The sequence below is a fragment of the Anas acuta genome, chromosome 11 (genome assembly GCF_963932015.1).
Source record: "Anas acuta chromosome 11, bAnaAcu1.1, whole genome shotgun sequence".
NCBI classification, from domain to species: Eukaryota; Metazoa; Chordata; class Aves; order Anseriformes; family Anatidae; genus Anas; species Anas acuta.
In genome coordinates this window covers 1,872,427-1,899,471 of record NC_088989.1, presented here as the reverse complement: position 1 = coordinate 1,899,471, position 27,045 = coordinate 1,872,427, and the positions used below count along the sequence as shown (strand labels likewise).

At 47.2% G+C, this 27,045-nt stretch overlaps 1 protein-coding gene across 15 annotated transcripts in view; it reads left to right on the top strand.

Annotated features, from left to right (window-relative positions):
• The window catches only part of ITPR1 (inositol 1,4,5-trisphosphate receptor type 1), a 164,103-nt gene extending 138,579 nt beyond the window's left edge, over positions 1-25,524 (top strand). For all 15 annotated transcript variants that reach the window (XM_068695039.1, XM_068695032.1, XM_068695042.1 and 12 more), the window contains 9 exons: positions 1,227-1,402; positions 2,673-2,837; positions 3,181-3,376; positions 4,731-4,832; positions 6,480-6,619; positions 8,065-8,230; positions 8,898-9,058; positions 19,677-19,838; positions 24,117-25,524. In XM_068695039.1, the coding sequence (XP_068551140.1) occupies positions 1,227-1,402; positions 2,673-2,837; positions 3,181-3,376; positions 4,731-4,832; positions 6,480-6,619; positions 8,065-8,230; positions 8,898-9,058; positions 19,677-19,838; positions 24,117-24,203 (1,355 nt within the window). In that variant the 3' untranslated portion in view covers positions 24,204-25,524. The remainder of the gene's footprint in view (positions 1-1,226; positions 1,403-2,672; positions 2,838-3,180; positions 3,377-4,730; positions 4,833-6,479; positions 6,620-8,064; positions 8,231-8,897; positions 9,059-19,676; positions 19,839-24,116) is intronic.
• The last annotated feature ends 1,521 nt before the right edge of the window (positions 25,525-27,045 follow it).

The following is a 27,045-nucleotide window of genomic DNA, read 5'->3' as shown; positions in this document are numbered from 1 at the left end:
AAATAATAAATATGCGTCTATTTATTTTAGCCTTAAAGTTGGACTTTTGAAAACAGAGCAGCTGGGGGAAGTTCTCTGTGTCCCGAGCAGCCCGGACGCGCTGGTCCGAGCAGCTGATCAGCATGTGGCTGTAGCAGGACTTGTACAACTTCTGACTTGAGGAGCAGAAACAAAACTGGATGCATGGGATTGGGTACTGAAACTGCGGGAATTCCAGAGAAACAGAACTTCCCTGCAAGTTGAGGGTTACGCCATCCTCCTGCCAGCAGGCTTGTCATGGAGGCCACGTGCTCACAGCAGGCGCTTTCAGGGCAGATTGGGTGTGGACCTCGGTGTCAAGTGAACGCTGTCTTGATGACCTTCATTTTCCAAGGGCAGACACCGCTTCCAGTTTGCTCCCAGTCTCTTTCTGTCCCTAGGAACGAGAAACAAGCCTAGGCCCAGAACCCACTCTTCTGTGAGTGCTCTCCTGGTCCCTGAGCCCCGTTACAGTCTTTATCTTTTGGTCCTTGTTCTCATGGTGATGGGCAGCCCACGTGTAGGTGTGTGTCACCAGCAATACCACGGACTTCATTAATTCTAGTTACTTTTGCAGGCCTGCAATGGCAAGGGGATCTTGCCTTTCTCTTTGTCAAGGTACCATTTTCTTGAAGAAAAGCATTTTTAATGCAAGTTTTAAGAAAAAGATGTCTCATATTCTGCAGAAACCTAGGTTAAACAGTATTTCAGGCTGGGTATTTTTCATGGTTCTTTGAGAAGTGTATTTTTAGATACGCAGGCTGATGTTATGTAAGCAGGCAGTCTCATGGGACAGTCTAAATAGAACCAGAAATAGCAAGAGATGAAAAAAAAAACGGTGCAAGGTTTTTTACCAAAAGCATAATAGGAGACTCAGGATGAATTTGTGAATCAGGACCTGGACGTATTTGTTGTCTTTCTTCACCTCCATATTCAATCATCTACAGAGTACACTAAAATGAAGAATCCTGTAATACTGTTTATCATTTACATAATGCTTTAGTAATAAGTTTGTAATTAAGCTCTGTTGAAGGCGCTGGGCTCAGACGTTCCACTTAGCACTTTGAAATCAGTAACGTCTGAACACGAGGATTAATGGCGCTCCACCAAAGATAAGATAAAATGGCATTTATTTGGCTATTTTGATTTTGTTTTGCTTGGTATACAAAGTCTTGAGACATTATTTGTTTTGTTCTCCTTCATCCTAGGTACACTAGAGCCCCACTTGTCAGGCCTGCTGTGGACAGCGATGCTGATATCCCTGGCTATAGTCATAGCTCTTCCTAAGCCCCATGGTATCAGAGCCTTAATAGCTTCTACAATATTACGCCTAATATTTTCAGTTGGTTTACAACCTACTTTATTTCTTCTGGGTGCATTCAATGTAAGTATCAAGTTGGGTCTTTTTTGAAGTTCTGTTGCTTCTTATATAAGGGCTTCTTACCTGCTCCTGAAGGCAAAAATAGGCTGGAACACTGTGGCAGAACTGGGGTAAGGAGTTGTTCCCTCCTCGGTCGTTGCTAGCAGAAGTACTTTGCTGCTGCTCATTTAATTCTGCTTCCCGAAGCCGGAGAGCTCTAAGGTCTCGCTCAGTTTTGTCACAGTCTCGTAACAGCTCCCACCCCAGCCAGAAATGTAAAGAAGTCTCTGTGACCCTCCAGCACTCGGATGTTCGCTCGAACCCGTCTCCTGCTCAGCGACTGAGCTGCAGTATTTACGGGATTGTGTAAGCTGTACTAAACAATGCATTTCCCAAATGTCTGTCTGCAGTCTACCTGCCAGCCAAGAGCTGACACTAAGCAGTTTTGCTACAGTAACGTGTGGACTCAGTATGTAAACTGAGCTGCCAGAAAACTTCATTAATGCTCAAACCCGGATACTTGTGGTTTCTAGGCAAGTAAGCCAAAAATGTTTCTTTGACTGAGTCAGCAGGAGCTGTGCAAAGATGCATCTTCTTGAAGCGTTGGCCTTTATTACAAAGTGCTCAGCTTTAACGTGCATCATTTCATAGTGTTCCTTGTCTCCAAAATGTCACCAAGTGCCGTGTGCTAAAGAATCAGGGTTGCATTGTTAGGATTGTTGCTGTTGTTGTTAATTGCAGTGTTTAGCAGGTTCCAGGTAAGTCGAAGGCAGCTCTCCTTCAGTGCTGATGGCTGGGGCTACACAGGAGGATTCCTGTGTGCATGATCTGAGAGAGAAATGCTGAGGCAATCTGGAGCACTCACTTATTAGTGAGCAGTAGGGGCTGCTTCAGAAATGTAAGGGCTGCTGGAGGCTAGCAAGTAATTTGATTGCAGAAAGTGCAGAGCTTAGAGGGGTTTTTTTAGGGCAGTTTACCTCTCACACCAGGGAGTGTTCTTACTTTCTTCTTTAAATCTTGAAGTCCTGATGCCCTTTGACAGCCGGCTGGGGACAGGAGTCGATGTTCCTGTTTTATAGACGTGTTCAGTTTTAGTTTTGGCTCGCTGTCTCAGCTGTGCAGAAGATGCAACAGAAAGCAGCCATTGACTGACACGTAAAATGCTGGCATGTAACAGACAATTCAGCACTGTTGTTGATGTTGCCATATAGCTGAGTTACCACCAGCTTTGAAAAATTGCCTTTTTTCCTGCAGGCTATGTCTTGCAACTAATTTATGATTAATCTTTCCTTAGGTTTGTAATAAAATCATTTTCCTGATGAGTTTTGTGGGCAACTGTGGAACCTTCACTAGAGGATACAAGGCAATGATCATGGATGTAGAGTTTCTTTATCACCTGCTGTACCTCCTGATTTGTGCTCTGGGGCTTTTTGTACATGAATTCTTTTACAGCTTGTTGGTAGGTATTCATTTTGTCTTCAGAACGTTTTTCTTCCTATGTGCTTGTAAAGTCCCACCTAGATGTCACCCACTGCTTGCTTTCTGCTTTACAACCGGACGCTGTCGTGCAGGCACTCTTTTGAAAATGGGGCTCTGGTGTGACATGGCACGAGCACAACCTGCCTGGGCTGTGCTCGTGCCATGTCACAGGCCCAGAGGAGTGAGAAATGAAAAGACATTTAAATGGAAAATTTTCTTCCCAACACTAGCTTGGGTGAAAATATTGCTCACTGTTAGTGTGCTGCAGAAGATACTGATAGTTCACGTGAAAAACAGCCTTCGATTTTGTTTGTTGTCCCCAGCTGTTTGACTTGGTGTACCGAGAGGAGACCTTGCTGAACGTCATCAAAAGCGTCACTCGCAATGGGCGTTCCATCATCCTGACGGCTGTTCTTGCGCTCATCTTGGTGTACCTCTTCTCTATCGTGGGGTACCTGTTCTTCAAAGATGACTTCATCCTGGAAGTAGACAAGCTCCCGAATGAAACGTTATTGCCAGGTTGGTAGCAGTGACTCATTTTGACTGTTGAAGAAAGTAATGGACTTTTGTTCCCTGGAGCTTGCTGAGTGTCTTCCACCTTTTGTGAGAGATACTGGCTATCTCACAGGTTTGACAGTTTCTTTCTTACCAAGCACTCTGCTTAAATAAATAAAACAGATTGGAGCAAATGGATACCAAATTTACCCTTTAAATTTTGACAAGATGCTGTAATCCACTGCAACATATAGAGAGGTGGGGTAGCAGAACCCCTGAAGACAGCACTCGGGCTTTTCTGCACACACTGGAGATTTCTCCTCTGTTTGCTAAAACAGTTGAGATTATCTAATTCATCTAACACCTACTCCCTCCCCCAGTTTAATTACAAACAGACTTTAGGTAGGCTATCGTGGGGAAGGCTCTGCACTAGGGGGATATTTAGTTCTGCCTCAGTTTGCCAGATTTTGTATGCTTATATTGGCTTTTAATGGTGCATTCTAGTTTCAACATAAGAAAAATTAATATTTTATCAAAAATAACCTCGTGAATATAAATGAAGGGAAATTACCTTCAAAGCCATGATCCTGTGAAGTTGAGGTCTCTGTGTCAAACTCTGGTTTGCTCATAGCTTTTATAGACTGTGTTAATCTCCCTCAGTTTGTTGCTGTAGTTTAAATTCCATAGTAGACCTCTCAGTGCTGAACATAGGTTGCATATTGTAAGATAAAACGTTTTGTTGTTTTCTTTTCCCTTGCCCTATAGCATCAAGTAAGCAACTCAGTGGATGGGAAGCACAGGAATGAAATTTGTTAGAGAAGGAGTTTGGGTTTTGGCTTATTCTGACTTCTTTTTCTCTCACTTGAGTTACTCAGACAAGCACTGTTTGACATACCCACTATTTTTTCTAATTTTACTGCCTACCCTGTAGGAGACCCAAACCTCACTGACCTTATTATTTCACATTTCCACCAAGCTGGAGAAACGCCAAAGATGTGTTACTGTGTGGCACTAGGGTGGGTTTGATACTTGTGAGATGTTGAAGGGCAATTTTTCAATCACCTTGAAAATTCACTGTGCACTAGAACGTAATATTTTTGGAACAATTTCAATTACATTCTCAACTTTGGAGCTAATGCAAAATAAGTGCACAACTATGGTCTTGAATTCATGGAAATAAGAAGTTCATATTTAAAATTAAAATCACTGAATGTGTGAATTGGAAAGGACTGTGGTTGTCTAAACTCTAGGATAACATACAATTCTAAATCTGCCTAGTAAGTGCAGACCCAATGCGATGAGGTATCTTAATATCTGAAAAGTAATCTTGCAAAACACAAAATATTAAATTATTTGACTCATCGCCTTTTGTTTTTAGATCGCACAGAACCGGGTGAGACCATGACTGGCGAGTTTCTCTATTCAGACGTGTGCAAAGCAGGTAGCAGTGAAAACTGTTCTTCAATCATTCCTTCAGACCGTGAGTATCTGCTTAGCTGCTTTTGAATTACTAACTTCTTATCCTGAAGTTTTCACACTTTTTTGAGTTAAGCACCTTAAGTAAAATTTGAAGGAAAAAAAAGCTCTGTATACTAAAAGGGGCAACAAAATTAAGACAATCGAGTTAAGCCAACAGCATAAATGACATTTGTAACATGAATTCTTTAGAGAAACTTTTTGTAACTGAGCAATCCTTTGATAAAACATTGACATATGCTTTGATTTTCTATCTTATCAATTTGAAAAGGAAGTGATGTAGTTTACCTTCTTGCAAGGTTATTATTTTAAAACATTAGGCTCTTAAATGTGATCTCAGAGGATAATGCTCTGAAATATGGAACAGAACATTGTTTACTGTCAGCATTATTTTATCTAGTTAACTAAGGAAACTGTTTTTAATATCATGTCAGGAAGTAGTCAATGGATTAAGCAGACAGGGTAGGTTTGGGGGGTTTTTGAGATCAAGAAAGTGCATGTGAGATATTACTTGTAGCGTAATCACCAGCCTCAGACTGGGCACTGAAAATTTTCAGTTTTATTTTCTAGAAAATGTAATTTACTAACTTTGAGATTTATGATGCTGGCTGAGAAAGCCAGACAGAACATCGCTATTTCTTTTAGAAGTGGAGCTCTTATATGGTCAAATGTTTCAAATGTCAATAGTGGCCACAAGCCCATGCTCTCAAGAAGAGATGTCTCTGTTTTGCTCAAGTGTCCTCTTTGATAAAATAAGATTCAACATAGATACAAGAATAGCTTCTTTATTCGGCTCTAAGAAGAGTGTGCTTTGTCTTTATGCGTTCTGGCTGCAGAAAGGAAAACTTCAGAGATGTGTTTATATCGTAAATAATCAACTTGGTATCGGGGTCTTATGTGGACAGAGATGTTAACGATGCCCAAATCTTTGACCGCTTCTGTACCCTCATGGGTTTGGGGTATTTCTGGATTTCTTAGGGATTTAGACCCATCTAAGGCTTGCCGTGGGAAGGTGGGATCCGCTCATGAGCATTTTTATGATGAAATGTAAGTCATGAGACTTTTAATAGGTACAGGGAAAGTATATGAAATTAGGTAATTAATTCTCGCAGTCCTGGAACTGCAACAGTGAAGTTGGAGGCTTCAGCCAAATGGAGAGAGGGTCATAAAAAATAGTGCTACTTTTTTAGTAAAATGCTGTTTCCATAAGCAGTGATATTTTAGCCATTTGAAAAATAAGAGTTGAAGTTGCCATTTTGAGTACAGCCCAAAGGCTGTGCAATCTGTTAGGCACCAAGGGAGAGTGTAAGAGGCAACACTTTGTCCTCTGAGCTGTCAAAAAGCTATGATTCTGTATAAACAGGCATCTGGTGATCCAAAGCTATGCATACTAACAGAAATGGAAAGAGAGATTTAACCAAGTCAGAGACAGCAGTTAAAGCACAAAAGAAAACTCTGCTGGTGAGGAGAGGAGGGCAGGCTGGAGCCACCAGAGCAGGAGACCTCTGATGGTCTGCTCGTGGCGTTTGCAGTGCTGGCTGGAAATTGGCCGTTTGCAAAGGGGAGTGAGAGTGTAGCCAGAAAAGGATGGAGAGAATCACTTAAAACTGATCTTGCCTTCTAAACATGTCTTTGCTTGCTGTGTTAACAGAAGTGATTGCTGAAGAAATGGAGGAAGAGAATAAAGAGCATACGTGCGAGACGTTGCTGATGTGCATTGTTACTGTACTGAGTCATGGGCTCAGGAGTGGGGGTGGAGTAGGTGATGTGCTCAGGAAACCATCCAAAGAGGTAAATTATCACTGAGTGGGGGTGGAAAAGTGATAACCGTGGAGGGCTGGGGATGTAGTTCTGCTGGGGAAAATGTGTATATATTCTTGAAACAGACGTAGACCTTGCGAACTAGAAGGGACCACGCTTTCTCTCTGTATAATAGTCAAACTTCGGTAGTACCAAATCAAACAGCAGCCAGTTCAAACAAGCTTTGAGCCATGATCTTGTTTCTTAGTACACGAGACCTTTTTCAGCTTAAGGGTATCCAGAACGAGGCCCAAATGAACAGAAATGGTGTAGCCAACAGTTTGTGCTTTGGGAGTTCAGGATTTGAAAAAGCAAGAAAGGGACAAGCTAGCAAAGGATTGCGTTAGGTAGCAGAATGAAAGTGGTGTGGTGGCTGATACTATGCGAGTGGCTTGAGTTGCTTTCAGGAACATTATTGAGAAAAGTAAGATGTACAAAGCAGGGAATGAGATGAGAGGACAGGGACCAGGATGGCTCAGAGCTGGGACTGTGGGGAAAGGAAGGGTGTTGTTTGGAGCCGTCCTTGCAGAGCAAAGACTAGTCAAAAACAGCAAGAATTTTTCATAATACCCACAGCTGCCCACAGAGCTGTTTCTGTAGCTAATTGCACTTATCAGAGTCTCAGGCTTGCCTCTCTCTTGTCATTCCCCAACACCATATTAGAGACAAAGGGGCAGGCTTGGTCAGAGTGAATGCTTTGCACCACGTAGCAGGGGAAAGGAAAGAGGGTCCTCTTCAGCCTCATTTTGCCCTCTCTGAGTAGTGTTGTGTCTGTCTGCTTTGTTCCCAGCAGATAACAGGAGTTAAGTATATGGTCTGCAATTTCAAGGTGTTATCCAATAGTTAGCCTTATTTTCAGCTTAAAATGGTTTAAAGGCTATATAATTCCCAGCTAACGTTCGGCACCCAACTGCCTGGGGTAGTTCTGAAAATGAGGGTTAGGCAATAAACACGACATGGGCACTGCAAAGTCCAGCTTTGCATCCTGTTTCATTCAACACAACATACTTGGTTTATAAGATAAACAAATCCTATGATATTCCAATAAAAGATTTTATAATTAACACTGGTACTATATTGATATAGAGGCAGATTAATACAAGGATATAATTTGGACTGGCTTGCAGTGAGCAGGTGAAGAGAGAAAAAATTCATTGTGTAAGAGAGAAGAGCAAAGACTTGGACATAGTAAGCAGAAAGCAACTCTAGGGATTGCATACCATTAGCTGACTAATTCGGCTCCTTTTCAGTAATTTTGCATTTTAGTTTCACTTAATGTTTGAGTTCTAAGTTATCATTGGAGAACATCAGAAATGGAGAGTCTAAAGGGAGGAGTTGTGGGGCTGCATACTCGTCGCTGAACTGCAAGAAATGTGTTGTAAGGGTTAGATGGATATGGATTTGGGTTGTTAATAATTAAAATATGTATCTTGCAGGAACCTCTCTTTGCTGCTAGAGTGATATATGATCTGTTATTCTTCTTCATGGTCATCATTATTGTCCTTAACCTGATTTTTGGTGTGATCATTGACACTTTTGCTGATTTAAGGAGTGAAAAACAGAAGAAAGAAGAGATTTTAAAAACAACTTGCTTTATTTGTGGTAAGTGTAGAAACACACTTAATACAGAGTTAGGTTCCACATGCATAGAAACTTGGCAGAAAGAAGAGATGGGGAATGTATTTTTATACTGCCTTTGCCTTAAATCTTTAGTTTCTGCTTCTCCTGGGCTTCAAATAATTTTGTATTGGAATAGGAGAGAATTTATAAACAGTCACTTTTCAAGGGTGCAGTGTTAAGTAGTGTCTGAGAAAGTTTCTCACAGTAGATTTGGAATTAAGCTGCTGAGCCTTTGAGGCCAGTGCAATTAACTGACATGGCACTGCAGAAGTTGCATAACACGTAGACTGACAGAAGTAACCTTTGGAAGTTTGCTGCAAAGCAAACGTTGCATTTGGTATCATTTTGCCTAAAAATAGGAGATGTGTTATGAAATTCAGCTGTTTGCATTCAAGGTAGTTATCTTTTTTTTGACCAAAAGTTATCTGTTATGTTACCAAATGTGACCAGCACTTGTAATGCCTTCTCTCCTCTCTCCCTCTTCCCTCTGTTTGGTGGCTGTTTGTTAGAGTTTATTATTCCATGTTCATTTAGGAATGCTTGTGACTGTTAAGATCTGCAGCAGACCGTAGATTTTTTTTTTCTTAGAGCTCATTTTCCTAGTCCCAGTTTGTAAATACTAAGAGTTATAAATGTGTCACTCTTGTAGGTTTGGAAAGAGATAAGTTTGATAACAAGACAGTCACATTTGAAGAGCATATTAAAGAAGAGCACAACATGTGGCATTATTTGTGCTTTATTGTATTAGTGAAAGTAAAAGATTCAACAGAATATACAGGACCAGAAAGTTACGTGGCAGAAATGATCAAGGTGAGTTTTGAGTATTCTCTATTTTACTTTCTTCGTAAGCAAAGACTTGGAGTAAGATTTTTCCTACAATAATAGGCTTAATCCAGTGCCTTTCCTTTTCAAAGCGTCTTATAAAGATAAGTACTTACGATGTGCTTGGCAAGATAACTTGATAAAAGATAACACATTGATGGCACCACATTGCAATGTGCTACAAATAGATGGTGCAGGCAGGGTCGCTTGTGGGAGGCTCCGTGTGCTGCAGCACAGCAGTTTGCAGCTTCGTGGCTGCAGCTTCTCAGCAGCTGGAACACTCACGGGTGTGTGCCAGAGGAGGTGGCAGTGAGCAGTGACAGCTAGGTGGTCGCCGTGGTTTCAGATGGATAAAGAGAAGCTATTGTTTTCAAAACTCATGTACTGCTGTTCAAAAGAATATTTTCATGTTGGTGGAAGTGCCTGAAGTATAATAAACAGTTTTTAACCTGTCCCAGTGTAAATGCCTTTAAAAGACTTGTAAGATTTGTTGTCATATGATCGTATGATTTTAGCTCACTGTTGTAAGAACCTAAAATTAATATCTGCTCAATTGTAATGCCTTCTAATGAGAGAATTAAAAGCCTCGTCTCTGCCAAGTGGCAGGTTCAATGCTCCTGGAATTAGATCCTAAACCCCAATTACTAATTTGTGTGTCTTCTGGCTGGTTAGCAAAAGTAGTTTCTGGTTTATAACATTTAGTTGTTATTTATTTGCCTTCAGACAAATAAAAGCAGAATATTTGTCTTATTTATCTCTGAAGTTTTTGCTGTGGAGGTGCAGCCTTCCATTAAGTGGGGGATTTGTCTTGGTCTGGTCAGAATGTAAATCTCACCAAGATTTCTTAGAGGTTAGACATGTTATTTTGGGGTCACTAAAGTGTGTGTCCTAGTTCTGGATTTCTGCCTCTGTAATGAGGGCTTAAAGAAATCTTGTGAGCAGTCACCTGACAGAGGATTAGCACAGTGAGATAACTAAGTCCATCACTGCTGCCTCGATTATATTGCTCCCTTTATTTATCCCACTGCAGTAGGCATTACTTCGGGGCAGAGCGTTGCACTCTTTAAAAGGTTTCTGCTTCTAAAAGAATATTTTGTGTGTTGTGTTCAAGCTATTTAAAAAAATGTTTGAACTGGCTAGCATTTTATTAACAAATTATTATTTCAGATTAAAAGCTTAACTTAGGTAAGAACCAAAAACTCAGTCTTTGAATGTGATTGCAGTAATCATAAAAAATAGAAAACTTTTCCTAGAATTCCCATTCGTAGAAGTATCAGCAGCAGGTAGTTCCCATGTGCTGAATGGGAACATGCATATGCACAGACCAAGTGTTCATGCAGCTGAAATTTTGTACAGCTGAGTGTCCCAGGTAGAGGCTTTGAGCGTGTCCTGCAGTTGATGCTTTTTGCATTTCAGGAACCAGTTTTAAATTGAGAACTGAGGGTTCTCAGGGTCTCGGTGCAATGCTGCTGAGAGCACAGTGTAACCGTACAAGCTGTGGAATGGGAAGTAAATTTGCTTTGCACATGAGTGGTCTGCCACAGCTCAGCCCAGGCATGGCCGGAGGAGCTGGGGCTGGGGCTGGCCTCACACCGCAGCTCCCAGCAGCATTTTCCAGTGGCCGTACTCCTTAGGGCAGGTGTGGCCGTGGACTCTGAAACTCAAACGATTTCTTGCTGTTGTTCTTTAATATTAAAAATGTTCACTTGTTCTTTTCCACACCAGAAAATCTCCATGTAAAACCTGCTGAATGTGTTTCTGTGTCAGACCTCTTTTAAATACTTCTGTAAAAGTCGGAAGCCCTCTGTTCTGCTGAAGGTGTGGCTAGGGGTAACTTCCAGCATGGTTCGGTTCATCTTTTACTCAAACCACCTGCCTTTATCCCATAAATCTGAAAGGACATGCAAAAGGAAAGTTAAATGTCAGTGATTCCAGAGATTCAGATTGACCTGTTGAGGGTGAGGGTTTGTTTTCTGTTTGTACAGAGTGTGAATGGGAACCTAGGGCTGCTTAATGTCTGCAGCTACCAGATTCTCCTTGAACACCTAGTTAGTTCGTGGTTATGTTTAAAAGGGACTTTTCCCCACGTTTTCAAACTGAAGGTGGCACTCTAACATCTTTGATACTGACATAGATGGGGCATGTCTTTTTCCATGAACTGTTATGCAGTACCATTGTTCAGCTGAAATCTATACCCATTTTTAGTAGCTGGGGGTAGGAAGCATAATGTGCTCCGAGTCACACTGTGATTACAGAAATCACCTCAAATACACTTCACCTTTGTTCTGACTCCCAGCAAATATCCTTAGAAACCTCTTGGATTTCTGTCTTTTGGCAATTTTAAAAAATAAAGAAATTACTTCTGTCGTTTAGTATTTGTATTTTTTCAACACACCAGAACATTAAATAAAACAGAATTTAGGGCACTAAAATGGGATTCACCATCAGCTGGTGAGAGCATCCAGCGCTGCTTGTACAGTGCTTTAGAGATATTTTAAGCACTGTGGTCTCCAAAGAATCCTGGACAATTTCACTTATGCCAAATAGTGAATATTCAGAAGCCTTAAGAGTGATCTTGAATTTTGATGTTCTCTTGTCTAAAAATAATGTGTATAGAGAGGCAGTTTTGAGGCTGTCCACTGAACTGGATATGGCAGAGCTGAATCTTGCCCACAGAATTCATCTTGCAGCCTGCAGGAATCTGACCCAGTGTAAAAATAAGTTGTAGCCAGGAAAACTAATGATTAACCTCAATTTTCTAGTGAATTTTGTATTTTTTCATGGATAGAAGCTAACTAAGTTAAAATGCAGTGTGCAGAACGAAGTCAACAGTTAAACTGGGAAACCAAATTTAAGGAGCATTCTGAACACCATGGGCATGTTCAAAATAAATACCAAAGAAACCACAGTGATCTGACAGAATCGAACACACGGTGTTTCAGTACTGATTTGTAACTCTACCTTCCATAATGCTCTTCTGTCCCGTGAGACCGATGTGGGCCCGTGTTTGTGCTTGTAATGCTGGGATTGTTTTCATTGAAGTTTCTGGTGGTTGTGGAGCTGTGTTTGTTTGTGTGCTGTAGCGTGGGAAGCCATGCTGCATCGCTCGTGTAGCTACAAGTCGGCCTTTCTGATTAGCAGACCTGGAATTCATCGCCAGCTCGCTCCCCTGTAACTCGGGATAATGCTCACTTTCATCAGGAAGGTGAACACGTGCCCGCTGTGCCGCCTAAAGCTTGTGAGAGAGATTAGGAACCTTAGCTGGGAATTGCTGGAGCAATGCGAGGGGGAGATGGGGTGGCTGGTGCTGTTTGATGTGAAGCTAAGCTCGCATCCACGCCCTCGCTGCTGCAGTGAATCATCTGCTGTCCTGCAGCTCTTAGCAGCACTTCCAAGGTTGATAAGTTTATGGTTTGCAGGAGATGGCAAGCAGAAGCGTGGTACGAAGCAGATTGCCCTCAAAATGCAATCTTGAGTGGCCTCGTAATACCTATTCAATATCGCAGAAAGTACCCTCGGATAGAGGGAATAGAGCTGGTCTTTAATTCCCAGTGTTTATAAAGCCCTTCCGATGACCTGACTTCTGTTCATCTGGTAAATCACTGCAGATGTGCACTTAAGATAGCGAGGCTTGAAGATGGATCGATGCCTTTTGAAAAGTGTTTATCTGGAAAGTATGCTAATTGTGCCGCAAAGCTGGTAGCCCAGCGCATCCCGCGTTTCCCAGGAACAAAGGCGTATGGTTCGGCTGCTGGATGGCTTTGTAGTCACCAGGGAAGATCAGGTGATGTCTGAATAATACCATGTGTGTAGGAGGTGGGGGGATCCACTTATCGTGTTGGCCAGACATTGACTTCCACACCCAAATGACTAATGTGAACTTGGTGCAACTCCCTACAGATTAGTTCATTTAAATGTCTTATCTACCCATCCTCTCGGTCTTGAGAATTTCTTCTGCAGTTTTCTGCGTTTGCCCCCAGTTCCTGCAGCAGCCTCCCCAGCATCAGCCCCTTTGGCACAGCTGTTTTCCGAGTCCTGGCAAAGCTCTGCTACAAACAGCTGTTTGTAGGCATTTATAATATGTAAAAGAAAAAAAAAAATCCTTCTCTGAAGCTTGATACATGGAGAACCACAAACACAAATCAGCTCTCTGTGCGTTCACAGGCTGTCGTGCTGCAGCTGCAGCGTCCTGCCACTTGCATGGACAAATATTTGCATACATGACTCCTGCATACACTAAATACGGATTTGCATATACACCTTCACATCGGGGTTTGATCAGAGTGGGTAAGAGCTGAGTGATTTTATGCACGCAGATATGCATATTAAAAATAGACCTGTTTGGAAAAGTTCATAGCACAAAACTTCCCAACTAGCTCTTGCAATTTCCACAAACTTTGGATGTAGCCTTGTGCCAAGAAGGATCCATGTCATTAACCTCTGTTACAACACTGAGGCAGAGGTGTTAGGGATTGCCCAAGCTCACATGTCCAGATCCAGAGCGCTGAGTCCTGAACTTTAAATGGGATTGTGTTGTCATCTGAAAATGAACCATTTATAAATAGAAGTGATGGCGCAGATATCCTTAAAGGAATTTGGAATGGAAATGAAGGCTAAGGATTTCCTTTTGTGCCTGAATTAATCTCTTTGTATAAAACTGGGCATTTAAACATAGTACTGGCTTCTTTTATGTCTTGAGCTCCGTGCTGTACCATGGTTGGAAAGTGGTTTTTCTTATCCAGTCTCTAGTGTAGCCAGTAAAGCTGCCTCCCAATAAGCAACAGCAAGGTTTCGTTAGTCTCAATCTTTAGAATTGCATTCTTCCAGAAGTGTAAGTTCAGCTTGAAGCCTCCTTTAAGGAGTTAAGCCACGACTGTTGTGCTCTGCAACGTGACAGGAGCGTGGGATTCACGGCGTGCACGGCTCTCCCTGGTAATGGCTTTGAAAGGTTGCTGTCCCCAGGCCCCGGGCTGGATGTGGTTCAGCTGGAGGTGGCTGGAACTGGATTTGAACTGAAGCCCCTGCAGCAAAAACAAGTGGCCAAGGCATTGCAAAAGGGGCTCACCAGTTCCAGCACTGGTGCAAGGCATGTGGCTGAAATTAGTCTGAGAAAGTGTTCGAACTTGGTTATATTCATGTGTAGGTTGTGCCTGGGAATCCTTTACTTTGGGGCAAAATCAAATAGAAGAGATTTGTCATGCCTGTAGATTGTGGACTGACTGCAGGCACGGCAGAGAGCAGCCCATACGGATCTCCTGTATGTGGTGTTGGGTGGATGGAGAACCCAGGGCGCCAGAGCTGGGCACTGACCGCAGCCCGGGGAGGTCAGCGCCGCAGCTGATTGTGCTTAATTTGGTGTGGGATCTGCCAAACAAGCTGCATCTTGAGATACCGTACCGGGTTAGCTAATATAATTGCAGGGTTAAATAAAAAATAATAGCAGGGGCAGAGAAGGAGCCAAGAGGTGCGCTTGGCAGGAGGCCCTTGGCTGCTGGAAACTGCGTCACCGGCACGGGTCGGAGCGCTGGGCCTCGCTCACCCAGCTCCTCGTCGCACCCTCACCATGAGGCAAGGTGCAAAGGGGCAGCATGAGGAGAAGGGCTCGCTCAGGACGACCTTCCCCGTGTGGTGCCGGTCCCTGCCGGGCGTGCCTGCGGCCTTCACCACACAACGCCCCTGCGCTGCCTGCCCGGGCCTCGGTCTTCCCCGAGCAGTGACCTGGGCAGGGCCCTGCCCTGCAGGGAGCCTGCGAGAACAAAGGCGGGGTGGGTGGCACCTGGAAGGAAGGAGCCTGGCCTTGGGAGTGCTCTGATTAAATATGTAACATCCCTGCAGCGGCTGCAGTCAGGGGAGCACTTGTTCTCCTTCACTCCTCACCTGTTTGGCACGGTGCAGGGAGAGGTGTGAGCCGTGCTGTGCTCCAGCAGCACTCTGCCCTGCAACAGCGCCCAGCAAAGCTTCCTTTTGCATTTGGGATTTTTTTCTTTCCTTCCCCTCGCCCCCAGCATCCTCCTCACGTCACCCCCTGGTGCCGAGGCCTCGTGCCTCCCAGCAGGCAGCTGGGTGCTGGTGCGAGCCCCTGCTGGTGTCTGTGCTGCAAGCATCAGCCCGGGCTTGTGCACAGCAAGTCTCCATGCACCAGAAAAAGGGTCTGGGTGGGCGACAGAAGCAGCTCAGGCTGCAGCACGGTTCCCTGTGTGCATAAAAAGAGGGACAGGTCCCTAAGCTCGCAGGGTCTGCTCCGGCCTTGCTGCTGGAGCCCGGCCCAGGAGGGAGGGAGAGGGGAGCGCTGGGGGCAAAATAAACTGTTCTGTCTGCAGCCTGAGCCGCACGCGGCGAGGGGATGGCCGAAGCCTGAGTCATCGCCGCCGCTTCCTCCAGCCCACAAGTGCCCCCGAGGCCCTGACCCCGTGCCGCGGGTGCTCCGGAGGCCACCCGGGCCCTTACCGGACATGTTGAGCAAGAGTAGGTGGGTCGCTGCAGCCGCCGGCAGCTGTTTGCTCAGGCTTTGCATGTTTTAATTGTTTTGTCCTGCCCAATGGCTCGTGATGTAATACGTCCTACTTCAGTTAAAATCTAGATCCAAACAACCAGAAGTAGGTTGCCGCGAAGAGGTGGCACCGTCCGCTGGGAAGGAGCGAGGAGGTCTCCTCAGGGAGCTCCCACCAGGGCCGCCCGCCCTCGGTCACGTTGAGCTGGTTTTGGTGAGGTAACCCCGCTGCTGGCAAACAAACGTCCGGCTCCAGTGAGTCACTTCAGCAGAACTGTTGCTGGGATGCATGGGGGGATCGCTGCCTACGCAGAGGCGATCTTCTTCCACCTTTGGAAGCTGCCTGCCCTCCAGGTTCCCTGCTGCTGCCGGGCTCTGCACCAGTGCAGAAGCCGTTTCTGTTCTTAATCTATGGCAACGGTGAAAAAGGAGATTGATTTTTTTTTTTTATATATATAGCATTAGCCTCCAATTTAAAGACATGGGTGGGGCTTGAAACTATTCTTAGTGTGGAGTGGGGGCACCGTCGAGTTCTTCGTGAAGAGGGGAGAAGTCGATTTGGCGTGGAAGAGGTGACGGTAAGCCCTTGGCAGAAGAGAGAGAGATGCGGGGCTTTTTCCCAGAAGCACAAGGAAGAACCAAGAGGACTTGCGTCTCGCCACAAACAAAACGACAAATTGCACAGAGCTTTTCAGTTTCAAAGCACTACCCAGAGCCGTTCCTCAGGTGTGGGATTTTTACTGACACGTGACAAATTGAAATCTGCTGCCATCACCTCCCCTGACTAAGCAGCGGCCTTGCTGTGCCGGCGATCGGGATTTATTTTTTGACGAGCACCGCACCAGCCTTTCAGCACCCCATAAATATTAGGCAGGGCAGTAGCTGACAGAAGGGAGGCCCAGAATAGGAGCGGTGACTTCCTCGGGGCCGGCGGCGAGGCTGAGCCCGGCTGTGCCGTTAGCGGCCGCCCCGTGCCCGGGGAGCGCAGCTAATGCAGCTCCTGGCACGTTCCACGCTGAGGTCGCCTCGGGAACCTTTCTTAGAATAAACTCTGCGGCAGAAGCAGGGAAGAGCGGGCACTTCTCAGAATGAATTGCATCTGCATCATGCAACGCAGCTTCCTCTTTTTCAAATTTCCAATCGTGGACGTTTTAAGAGACTGGTCAGCATCGCCCCCATGTCTGAGATTTAATGATATTTGCTCTACAAGAGGGACTTTTCCAACTTTACCTAGAAAAGAGCTAACCCGAAACCCAGCGCTTGTGGTTAGCCAGCTTCCGTCAGTGGCTGTAGGCAGTTCGTCTGCTCAAACAGAGGAAGCTGCGACTGTGACGGGAAGAGGGAGCTGACTGCACACCAGGATCGCGGTGCCTCGGCATGCAGGAGGACCACAGCAGACAGTGCATAACTGCGCTGGTATGCGAGGTGCCAGCAGCCGCCGAGGGCGTGTGGCAGCCCGGTGGACAGGCAGGGGAACAGGACGGAGGCCCGGGCTTTATGGCTCGCCTGGTGCCTTTAAAAAAAAAAAAAAAAAAAAAAACACACGCAACAAAACCTAGCAAACCTCGAGTAAAGGATGTCAGGCTGTATCTTTAAAGGCACCCTGGTGTTCAGTTAAAGTTCAGCAGAAACTAGATCATCAAGATATAAATCTTTTATTCAACCTTGAATAGCATTTCTCTGCAGACCGAGCGCTGCCGGGAGGCGCAGGGCCGGGGAGCTGGGCTGGCTGCGCACACCCCGGCCCCGCAGGCCCCCCAGCAAGCGACCTTTTCACATTCCTGCTTGGTTCCGTTCCCACCATCCCCGCCGAAGGCATCGTTATTAATTATTGAAAAGCCCCCCCAGCAGCCAGGGGCAGAATCCAGCACCTCTGCAAGGTGCACCCAGGCTCCTGGGCTTCATTCTGCAGCGCGGGGGGCGGATGGAGAACGGGCTGGAGGTCACCCAGGCCAGAGGAACGGCTGGCAGGGCCTCGCAGGCATTCCCCTCGCCCTGTGCAGGACATTCCCAGGTGCCCAGGCTCGTTCCTGGGCAGGCAGAGCAGACACGGGGCGGTGTGCCCCATCCCAGGTGCCATTCCTGCCCTGCCACCTCAGGAGGCCGATAGGGAAGCCGTCAGTCTTGTCGCCCTTTCGTCAGCCTTCTCCTTTCTCAGCTCGTGGAGTTCACGTGGATCACTTGTATTTTTAATCCTTCACCATAGCCATGAGAACCGGAGAAGGTATTTGTTGTTGGGGTGAAAGCCCAGATTTCCCATACTCGTGTGACTTCCAGAGCCGGGGCTCTCAGGAAGCCAGCGAGCACCAAACGCCAGCAGCAGCTCCAGCCTCTGCCCGTGTCACAAACTAGAAAAGGGTTGGGGTGCTCGTTAGTCCAATTTGCTCGGTCCTTGAAAACATTTAGCCTCGAGGACAGCCGGGAGGGGAGCAGCAGTGCCTTAGTCGATCCCCCTGCCCCGTTCGGGGGCGATGCGGAGTGGCAGAGGTGAGCAGAAGCGAGGGGGCTGCCTGCTCGCCCCTAACCCGGTGTTTTACTCCTGCTGGAAGCACGCAGTGAACTGCTGCCCGTTACTGCTCTTAAATCTTAGCTGTGGGACTGTCTTTCCCTAAAGTCCAAAATATTTTGGCACTTGTCTCGATAAAGGCATGTTTTTTGTATATATATATTTTCTTTTATTAGCAGAAACCATCTGCCCTGCAAGCAGAGATCAGGAGAAAAGCCTTTCTGGCAGTTCTGCATCATGTGGGAATCCTGTGTTGCACTGCATGGGAAAGGGCCTAATTTATGCCTTTTAATCTCTGCAGTAGTAAACTCCGAGCAGATCAGAAGCAACTAATTTAAGATGATGATTCTTGGCAAGAGATCTGAACTGCAGAAAGGCCGTGACTGTGCCTCTCCGTAGAGGTGCGCAGCCCTCGCTTCAGCACCGTGCGTGCTCCTGGAAAAGACTGAGCACGCCGGGGGGGCAGAGGGATGGGGGAGTGGGTTTGAGTTAAAGGTTTAGGCAGGCGATGGCAAAACTCCAAGGCGAGTTCGCAGAGCCATAAAAATAAGCCGTAGTTTTGAGAAAGTGCCCAGCCTGGCCTGCGGAAGCAGGGGGGAACTTTGGTGGCTGTGAGTCGGTGGTGCTGAGCGGCCCTTGGGATGCTGCTTGGCCAGCAGGCTGTTAGCAGCTCATCTGGTCTGCCCGAAACAGGAACAGCTGCTAAATGTCACCTGTGAGAGCACACATCCTCCTCTCGTCCTGTGTTACCTTCACTTCCATTTTAGAGAGCATCTCCAGTGTGGGAGGGGAACCAGACTAGATAGGAAACCAGCGCTAAACTTTAGGTGTCGAGATGCGGTACGCACCCCTCCGCCTCTTTTGTGGCTTTCTATTCCGTTCCTGCTTTTATTTTTAACGTCACCGGCGTGTAAGTGAGGGTATGTGTGAACCTCTGTGTACATATTAATAAAACCAAGCAGCTGTCCGCTGAGTTCCTGACCATACCTTGAACGTGGAGCATCAGAGACTTTATCTCTGAGTGAAAACTTGGTTATGAGCAATACATTGCAATTTAATCTGTCCCCACGTTTTAAATTGAAACATCTGGTCATGGTGCGGATTTTTTTCCTTTCATTCAAAAGGTATTTCAACTCTAGCAGCGTTTTGAGGTAGAACGCGGTTCCTTTCAGTAGAAAGCAGAGCCAAGCTTTGCTTGACCCAAGAAGAAAAACCAACTGCACCAGCACAAAACTCCAACAAACGTGAGTTAGAAAGCTGTAAGGTGGCAGCGATGTCCTAGCGCTGGGAAGTGCTTGTGCTGACATGGAGTGTGGTCGGTTTATCTGTCCGATGTTCTTGTTTCACTGAAACATAGCTGGGAAAGAAATGGCTGGGGGTGATGAGCTGCTGGAAGGGAAAAGCCAACGAGAAGAGCCTGAGCTTTCAGTAGGTACACCTGAGGTGCCTCATGGCCTCTAGTGGGCAATTTGGCAAACCTTAGGTAAGATGGAAGCGCTGCAGGGCTCATGTCCCTGAGCAGTGCCCCAGCGTGGTGCTGTGCTCCCTGCTGCTCGGGTGCAGGCGTTCCCAGGGCGAGCACTAATGACAAACCTGTGTCTGATCCGCAGGAGCGAAACCTGGACTGGTTCCCCCGCATGCGTGCCATGTCTCTGGTCAGCAGCGACTCGGAAGGAGAGCAGAATGAGCTGAGGAACCTGCAGGAGAAGCTGGAGTCCACCATGAAGCTGGTGACCAACCTCTCTGGCCAGCTCTCAGAGCTCAAAGACCAGGTAAGGGAGACCCGACGGTGGGCGTGCAGGCATGCACACACATGTGGGCAGCTCAGAGCTCCTGCACACCTCTCTTATCGGCGGCCTTTCGCAGCTCCAAACACTCTGTGAGCTCCGTGCAGCACTTCTCTGAAGTGTTTAGGAAAGCAGTAAACAAAAAAACCACCCTCCCAAGGCCAATACCACAGCACACCTGCCTGGCAGTGCTAAGAGGAGCAGCATAGCCTAAAGTGGCCCCCTCCTGAAAGGAAGAACTTGCATTTAAAAATCAAAGCTGACATTAATTGTAGTCAGTTTTCACCAGTGCAGGTCTCCTGTATTTTTTTTGTTTACATTTTTGTCGTTCATACACCTTCTAACCCAAGACTGTAGCATGATCCTGTAAGTCAGAGGATAGTGAGAAAAGCGTGGTGCTGCTGCACGGACCTCAAAACCCACTGAGAAACTGGAGAAATTCTTGAGTGGTTAGCTTGCAGTGGTCTCCTTCGTGCTACAGCCACGCTGCTCGTGCAGATAAGAACCTGCTACTGTTAGGCTCAAATCTACAGCCCAGGCGTACCCACAGAACTGCTCTGCATCGCGTGCGTTGCTCCTGCTTGACACGAGAACCCTGGATAGCCCTCTGGTAGTATTTCAGTGCAGCAGTGCTTGGTGCACTGAGGGTCGGAGGAGATTTGTGAACTTTTGGTTTTGTCCAGCTCCTTCCTGTAAGTAACTGAGATCAATGGCTTTAAGTGTTTTGAAGCTGTACTTCTTGTGTAAACATTGTTCTTTCTGGGAGAGGTTCGCAAAGGATTATTTAAGATAATGCGAAGCTGAAGTAATAGCTGATCAGAGACAACATCTGTGAATTAGCTGCACCGCAGCTTGTAACTCCTTGTACCTGACGTTTCACTGACAGCTAGTACAGGGTAAAACCCTCCAAAAACAAGAGATCTGGGTGGAGAAAGGTTTCGGCTGGGGTGCTGTGGTCACTGTCATATTGCTCTACAGAGAAGTACCAGAGGTTACGCTTATCTGTACAGCACAAACAAATTTTAAGAAAGGAGAGGAGACCCCCTGTGTCCCCAAAGGGACGTGGTGACCGCTTCTCCCTGTCCTGGGTGTGCCCTTGTGTTGGCTTTGCACTCACCAAAAATTTCCCTCTGAAGGGGAGTTCAGTGGGTACCCCCAGCTACTCATTTCTTAGCTCCCCACTCCCATCTTCTGCACAAACAACAACAACTCCAGGATTAATTACAGATTCCTAACAGACCACGGCTCCTTTTTAACTGTTTTATTAGGGTCAGAACAAACAGCCAGTGGTAGCTTTTCATGGCACAGACAGCGCTGTCCCAGGGGTTTTGCTGAGGAGCGAGGGCATTGTTGGGGTTGCTCCCTGCCCAAACCCAGCGATGGCCCTGCAGAAGCCCGGCAGGCAGCAGTGGTTTCCTTTGTGTTGTCTGTATGGCTTGCGGCCTAACTGGGAGCAAAAGGACTGTTTGTGGCAGTACACTGCCTAGCTGCTTGTCTTCGTGGCTCAATAACCAAAGGCAGATGGTTCAGTTAGCTGAGGGGATGGAGGGAGAGCTGCACTGGATGTGTGTGCACACGGCAGTATCCCAGGGCAGTCAGTGGGGGCAGAAATGGCCAACAAATTTGGTTTGTTACCTTTTGAGAGCCGATCTTCCTACTGTCCGACAGTCGGCACGGCTCTCTGATGCCTGCTTCCCATCCCTGCCCTGCTGGGACCTGTTCCCAGCACAGCCAGGTCGTCCTCGTGGGGACAGCCTGGGAGGACGGCACCGCCGAGCCCCGGCGCTCTGGCTTCCGACCACGCTCTGCTTTTCTGATGAGTGGGGCCTTCCCCAGCGCCCCGCGGAGCACAGGGAGGGATTAGTGTCACACTGAGAGCAGGAAATCTTGCTGCTCTTGGCTGTAATTAGTTTTCAGACGCCGTGCCACGGACCCCCATGCTCCAGTTGGTTTTGAGGGCAGAGGATAGAGGCAGTTGCTCTTTTGTCTGGACTCTAATGCTTGCCGGGTTGTGTTTTTGCTCTTTTGCCTGGAAACAATTATCTTGAAACATGTGTCTTATGTCTTCCTGTTGAAGGGTCTGACTCAAAGTGGTCTGCAGTCAACAGGAGTCTTTCCATCGACTGAAGCCAGCTTTGGATCTGAACGCATTTCTTTCTAAAGCTTGCAGCTCTTGGCTGCCCAAGCACTAAAAAAAACCTTCGTGCTCTTTGTGAAAATAAGAATGAAGGATTTAGCTTTTAAAGAGCTATTTGACTGTAAAAGCAAAAGAGGAAACCAGCTTCATTAAAGTTGTGATAGCTTTTAGGAATTCCCCTAAGTACCGTTAGTGAGAGAACCCTCTTTGCTTGCAGGATGCGCCAATTATGGGACAAACCTGGTGCGTCCCTCCTCCTGGGCAGGACCTGTCTCAAGGAAAAGGAACTAGCTTGGGGAAATTCTATTTGTATTTATTTTTTTTGCAATGAAATAAAGGGCAAACCTCTCATTCACTTGCTGTTCCGGCCCGTTAGGGTTCTGCAGGCAGAGTTTCAAGCCGCAGTGCAGGGTGCCTGCTCTCGCCACTGGGAACAACGCACCAAGAGCCACTAAAACCTCCAGCATGTTCATTCTGTGCAAACAGCTCACAACACAGCTGTCCGCAGCAGCAGGGCTTAGCTGCAATTATTCAGAAGTCCTTTCCAGTGCCCTCTTCCTATCTCAGTACGTGCGGCACCTCAGGAGATGTTTTTGGAGCCGGCTCCAGGCCTTGCCCCCTGCCCGCGCAGGTGCCGGGCACGCCGCAGGGGAGGTGAGCGCTGCAGGCAGCGTGGCACAACCTGCGTGTGCGGTCACTGTCCTGGCCATGCAGCTGCCACATGCGGTGCTCGCGTTGCCGGAGCCGATTCCAACTCACAGGGAACCTTTGGAACCAGGCAGAGCGCTCCTACGTAATCACACGCCGTTATCTGCGAGTCCGGCTGCACTCGGCTGAACCGCACACCCCGCGGTTTGGTGGTGTCGTTTCATCCTTTGGGCACTGCTCGCCTGCTCGTGGCCTCCCCGGCAGCTCCCCAGCACCTCCCCTGCGGAGCGTGCACGGTTCCTGGTGTTTTCCCAGCCCGGGCACAGGTCGCTGTGGCTGCCGAGCTTTCACAGCAGGCTCACTGCAGATAGATGGGATGGAAACTGCCCCATCGTGCAGCCCCGTGCCTCCTGGACAAGAGCATTTTGCAGGATTAATGATGTTCTGCATTGGCATTGTGTTCATGTTCCCTTTCCCAAAAGGCAGGGCTGGCTCCTTCTAAGCACACATCGGAGCACACCATCTCTTTGGGATTTCACAGAACCCCAAAGCTGCCCCGTGCAGGCCCGTTGCATTGCTCGCTCCCCGTCCTTTCCTATTTGCACTTCACGTGTCCTCTGAATCACTCCGTGTGAAATCAGGGCTCTTGGTTTGCTCGGTGAAGCTAATTAATGTAAACAGGCACCTTTAAAACAAAGGCCTCGTTGCCTCTTTGCACTGCCAGCTTGTGGGTTCTGTTGGAGGAGCAGTCCCAGCTGGCCCGGCAGGAGAGCAGCGCGCCTGCAGACCCCTCTCCTCCACTCGCCTACTCCTGCGAAGCCTCGGGAGCTTGTTGTGAAAGTCAACTTCCAAAAGTGTGTGACAGAGAACGCGAGGTGTGACCTAGCCTTGTGAGAGTGCCGTAATTTCTCTTAAAAAGTAACAGAAAATAACAGTTCTGCCTCCCCTTTGGTCAGGCGTTGAGCAAGGCACCAGGCTGTAATCGAGTTTAATTATGGTTTCGGGATGAATGTCGGATTTCAGTCCTTTCCCTAGTGAATAAGTGAGTGTAATTACAGGCACCCAGCCCGTCCAGGTGCCGAGCCTAACGGTGTGCGCGGTGCTGCACAGCCGAGGAGCTTTCGGAGGCTGCCGGAGCCGCCTCTTGTGGCTGAATCCTTTTCCCACGACGGGCTCACACCTGAGCACTCGCTGCCTCTGAAACGCAGGGTCTGGGACGTGTGTTTGGGTGTGTAAAACGCAGGGTTTGGGATGTGTGTGACACTGCGAGCTGCGAGGCGGTGACAGCAGCGGGTCAGAGATCTCCCCATCAGCTCCTGGGCAGGTTCGGAGTCGCCTTTTTCACCCACTGGCAGGGCGTTATTCGCAGAAAGTGGATTTCGGCCTCAAGCTGCCCACACAGCGCGGCGCTGGGGCGCTCTGCGTGCTGACGCACAGGAAGCGCCTTGGCCTAATGAGCAAACTTTTTGATTTTCCAGATGACCGAACAGAGGAAGCAGAAACAGCGCATCGGTCTCCTAGGACACCCTCCTCCCATGAATGTGAACCCACAGCAACCAGCGTAAGTCAGAAGGGTCACTTCTCCCTCTCGCAGCGCTAAACGAGTTCAGATCCGACCACTGAGGCTGCTTCTGTGTATGTTTAGTTCATTTTGTAAATACCCTGTTTTTATACTGTATGTATATGACTGCTACTATATAAAATTTGGGGCATACGTATTGTAATTAGAACTGTTGGCACACGAAGGAGGCTAAACTTGTGCCAAAACTATCAAAATTGCCTTTTTATTGGAAGGACTAAAGAGAGCACCTGAATTGCACTTGAAAAGAATATTTGACTATGTGACATGTTATTTTGTATTTAAAAAAGATAGAATAGCTAGTATTTATGTTTTTATACAATTGTGCAATATGAATTATGCAATCACAATATATTTGTAACTCCTGAATGTCCTAAAGGGAGTGCACATCTTTGAATCTGGTGTGTTAGTACAATGTAATAAATGGTATAAAATTACAGGTGTAAATGAGGCTGCTGCAAAATTGTGTTACTGGTGATTTTTCATACCCTTGGACATTTTTGTACCATGTGTGTAAATATCTTGCAATGCCATATCTGTTGCCTCTTCCTCCCAGAGAGAGCGCTGGGAACCCACGAGCTGTTAAATTGATACCAATTAAACCAAAACCTTACTTCGAAGCTTCCAGAGGAGGAAAACAGGAGGTATTTTTTCAAGTGATTTCTTCAGAGTACTGAGGCTAGAAGAGCTCAGATACCAATTTTTTTTAAATGCTAAGATTTCTTAAAGGGAACTTTTTATGCAAAATGAAGTGTAGGATGAGTATGCACTACTGGTGAGTCGGTGCAGTCTCTTACAGGCATTTTGTGCCATGACACCTGAGACCTATAACGAGGCTGTCCAGGCTTTGCATTCCTCAGTGTAGGATCCTTTCCTTTTTTTTTGTTTTTTGTTTTTTTTTTTCATTAGAGACCTCTGTGCCTGCTAAAGCTTCAGCAAACAGGCATTGCACCACCGGAACCGTGAACTATCCCGTTAGGACTGTAGCTGAGCACTGACATATGTAATACTTGTGAGAGAGCCACTTGTTGTGAGGTTGTTTTGTCCCACCCCTTTCTTTCCCTCTCCCCCTCCATTTGGTCACTTTCTTTGGTTTTTGATTCTAGAAAGTATGAGAGGAACTTCTTTTTTTTTTTTTTTTCTTCGATCTGTTGCATAGTTTTATACATGGACCTCATTTTACAAAAGCTAACTTCTCTGCAATACTGTCAACAAAAAAAAAAAGAAAGAAAAAAAAAAGCTACAAACAGAGCTATGAAAATTTGTAAATGCATAAATATAGGTATTTAAATAAATGATGCAAAATACTACGTGGTCACAGGCTGCTGTTGTTTGTCCCCCCCACAGGGGGTGGTTCTGCTTGCTCTCACGCTTGCCTGGGTGCCCGGGAAGCTGCTCCGAAGGGGCTCTGTGGGCAAGGATCGCGCTCATCCGTGCCCAGCTCTGGGGGCAGAGGTGAGGTGGGTCTGGAAATCGCAGAGCCACGTCATCCCTCCTCCTCCTCCTCCTGCCCCTGCGGCCTCACGGGAACACTCTCCAGTTTCTGACACTTCAGACTTGGACTGCTGATATTTTGGGCATGGCATCCTGCGGCTGAGGGGGAAAAAAAAAAAAAGGCTCCGGTTCCACGGTGTGTGCGGGAGCGCTGCTGCCTGTCTGTTTGATGAAGATGTAGCAGGAGCCACCTGGTCCCATTAATCACCTTTAATCTGGTGAGCGAGCACAAGGGCCTGAAAAGGGCGCCCCTCCCTGCCACAGGTCATCGCAGCGCGCCAGCCCAGCGCATCCCACGGAGGAGGGGAATCCTGACCTGCAGTCTCCGAGCCAGAGATCTGCTGGTGATTTTGTGACTGCTTCATCACACATCATTTCCATACTCAGCCCAGTAAACGTTGCCTCCTCCTCGGCAGCCGCTGGCTTCCAGCAAGGTGCATGCACAGGGAACGTGACAGATGCAACTGCTATCAGGGGTTGTGCAATACAGGGAGGAGGATTTCATTTCACGAACAGTAGAGACATGCATCTGACTCACTTCTTCCCTTCGTGCCATTTGGGGATAAACACACACACACACGGCTCTGTCAGGCTTCCTGGTGTTTCCCACAGTTCAGGTGAGAGGGAGGAGGCTCTGCCCTCACGGGGGAGGCAGGAGAGCGTGCAGCAGGCATGTGCCCCGTGTGGGACACAGACGTGTGGCCCTGCTTCGTCTTTGCCTTAAAAAGGCAAAAATAGCAGGCGCCTCAGCGAGAAGTGCAGACCTCAGCCTGTGCAGTGATCCGTGCGACAACCAGCTGTGTACAACCTGCTGTTTGCACGTGTGGTTGTCATTTCCCAGGAGATGTGGTGAGATGCAAAAAGCTTTTTCCCCCGAGCTCCAGCTGCAGCCGGGTGCCTGAAGCGAAGCAAAGCCCCCCCAGCAGCTGTGGGGCAGGATCTGGGGCTGGTCCTGTGTCCTGGGCTGGTGCTGGTCCTGGTCAGCAGAGGAGGGCTGCTGTCTTCTTCCCTCTCTCCACCAAGAAATGTAGCACTCACTTCTGGAAATTCATTTTTTATGACAAAATTTTGCCTATTCCCATCATGTTTTACTTTTCTCTTCTTGCTCCATTTGGCTTCCAAGGCTTTTTGGCTTTTCACTCCATTCCGGATCCCCTGGGACGTGCAACCATGCGGCTGTGGCTGCGGCAGCAGAGAGTGGGAGCAGATGAAGCTCCCAGGGTACGGCGCTTACGACCCCACAGATTTTGGGGTTCTTGTGTAGGGCTTTGGTTCTGGGCTGAGGGCCGGCACCTCAGGGCACCTGGTGACAGAGCTCCAGCAGAGCCACCTTG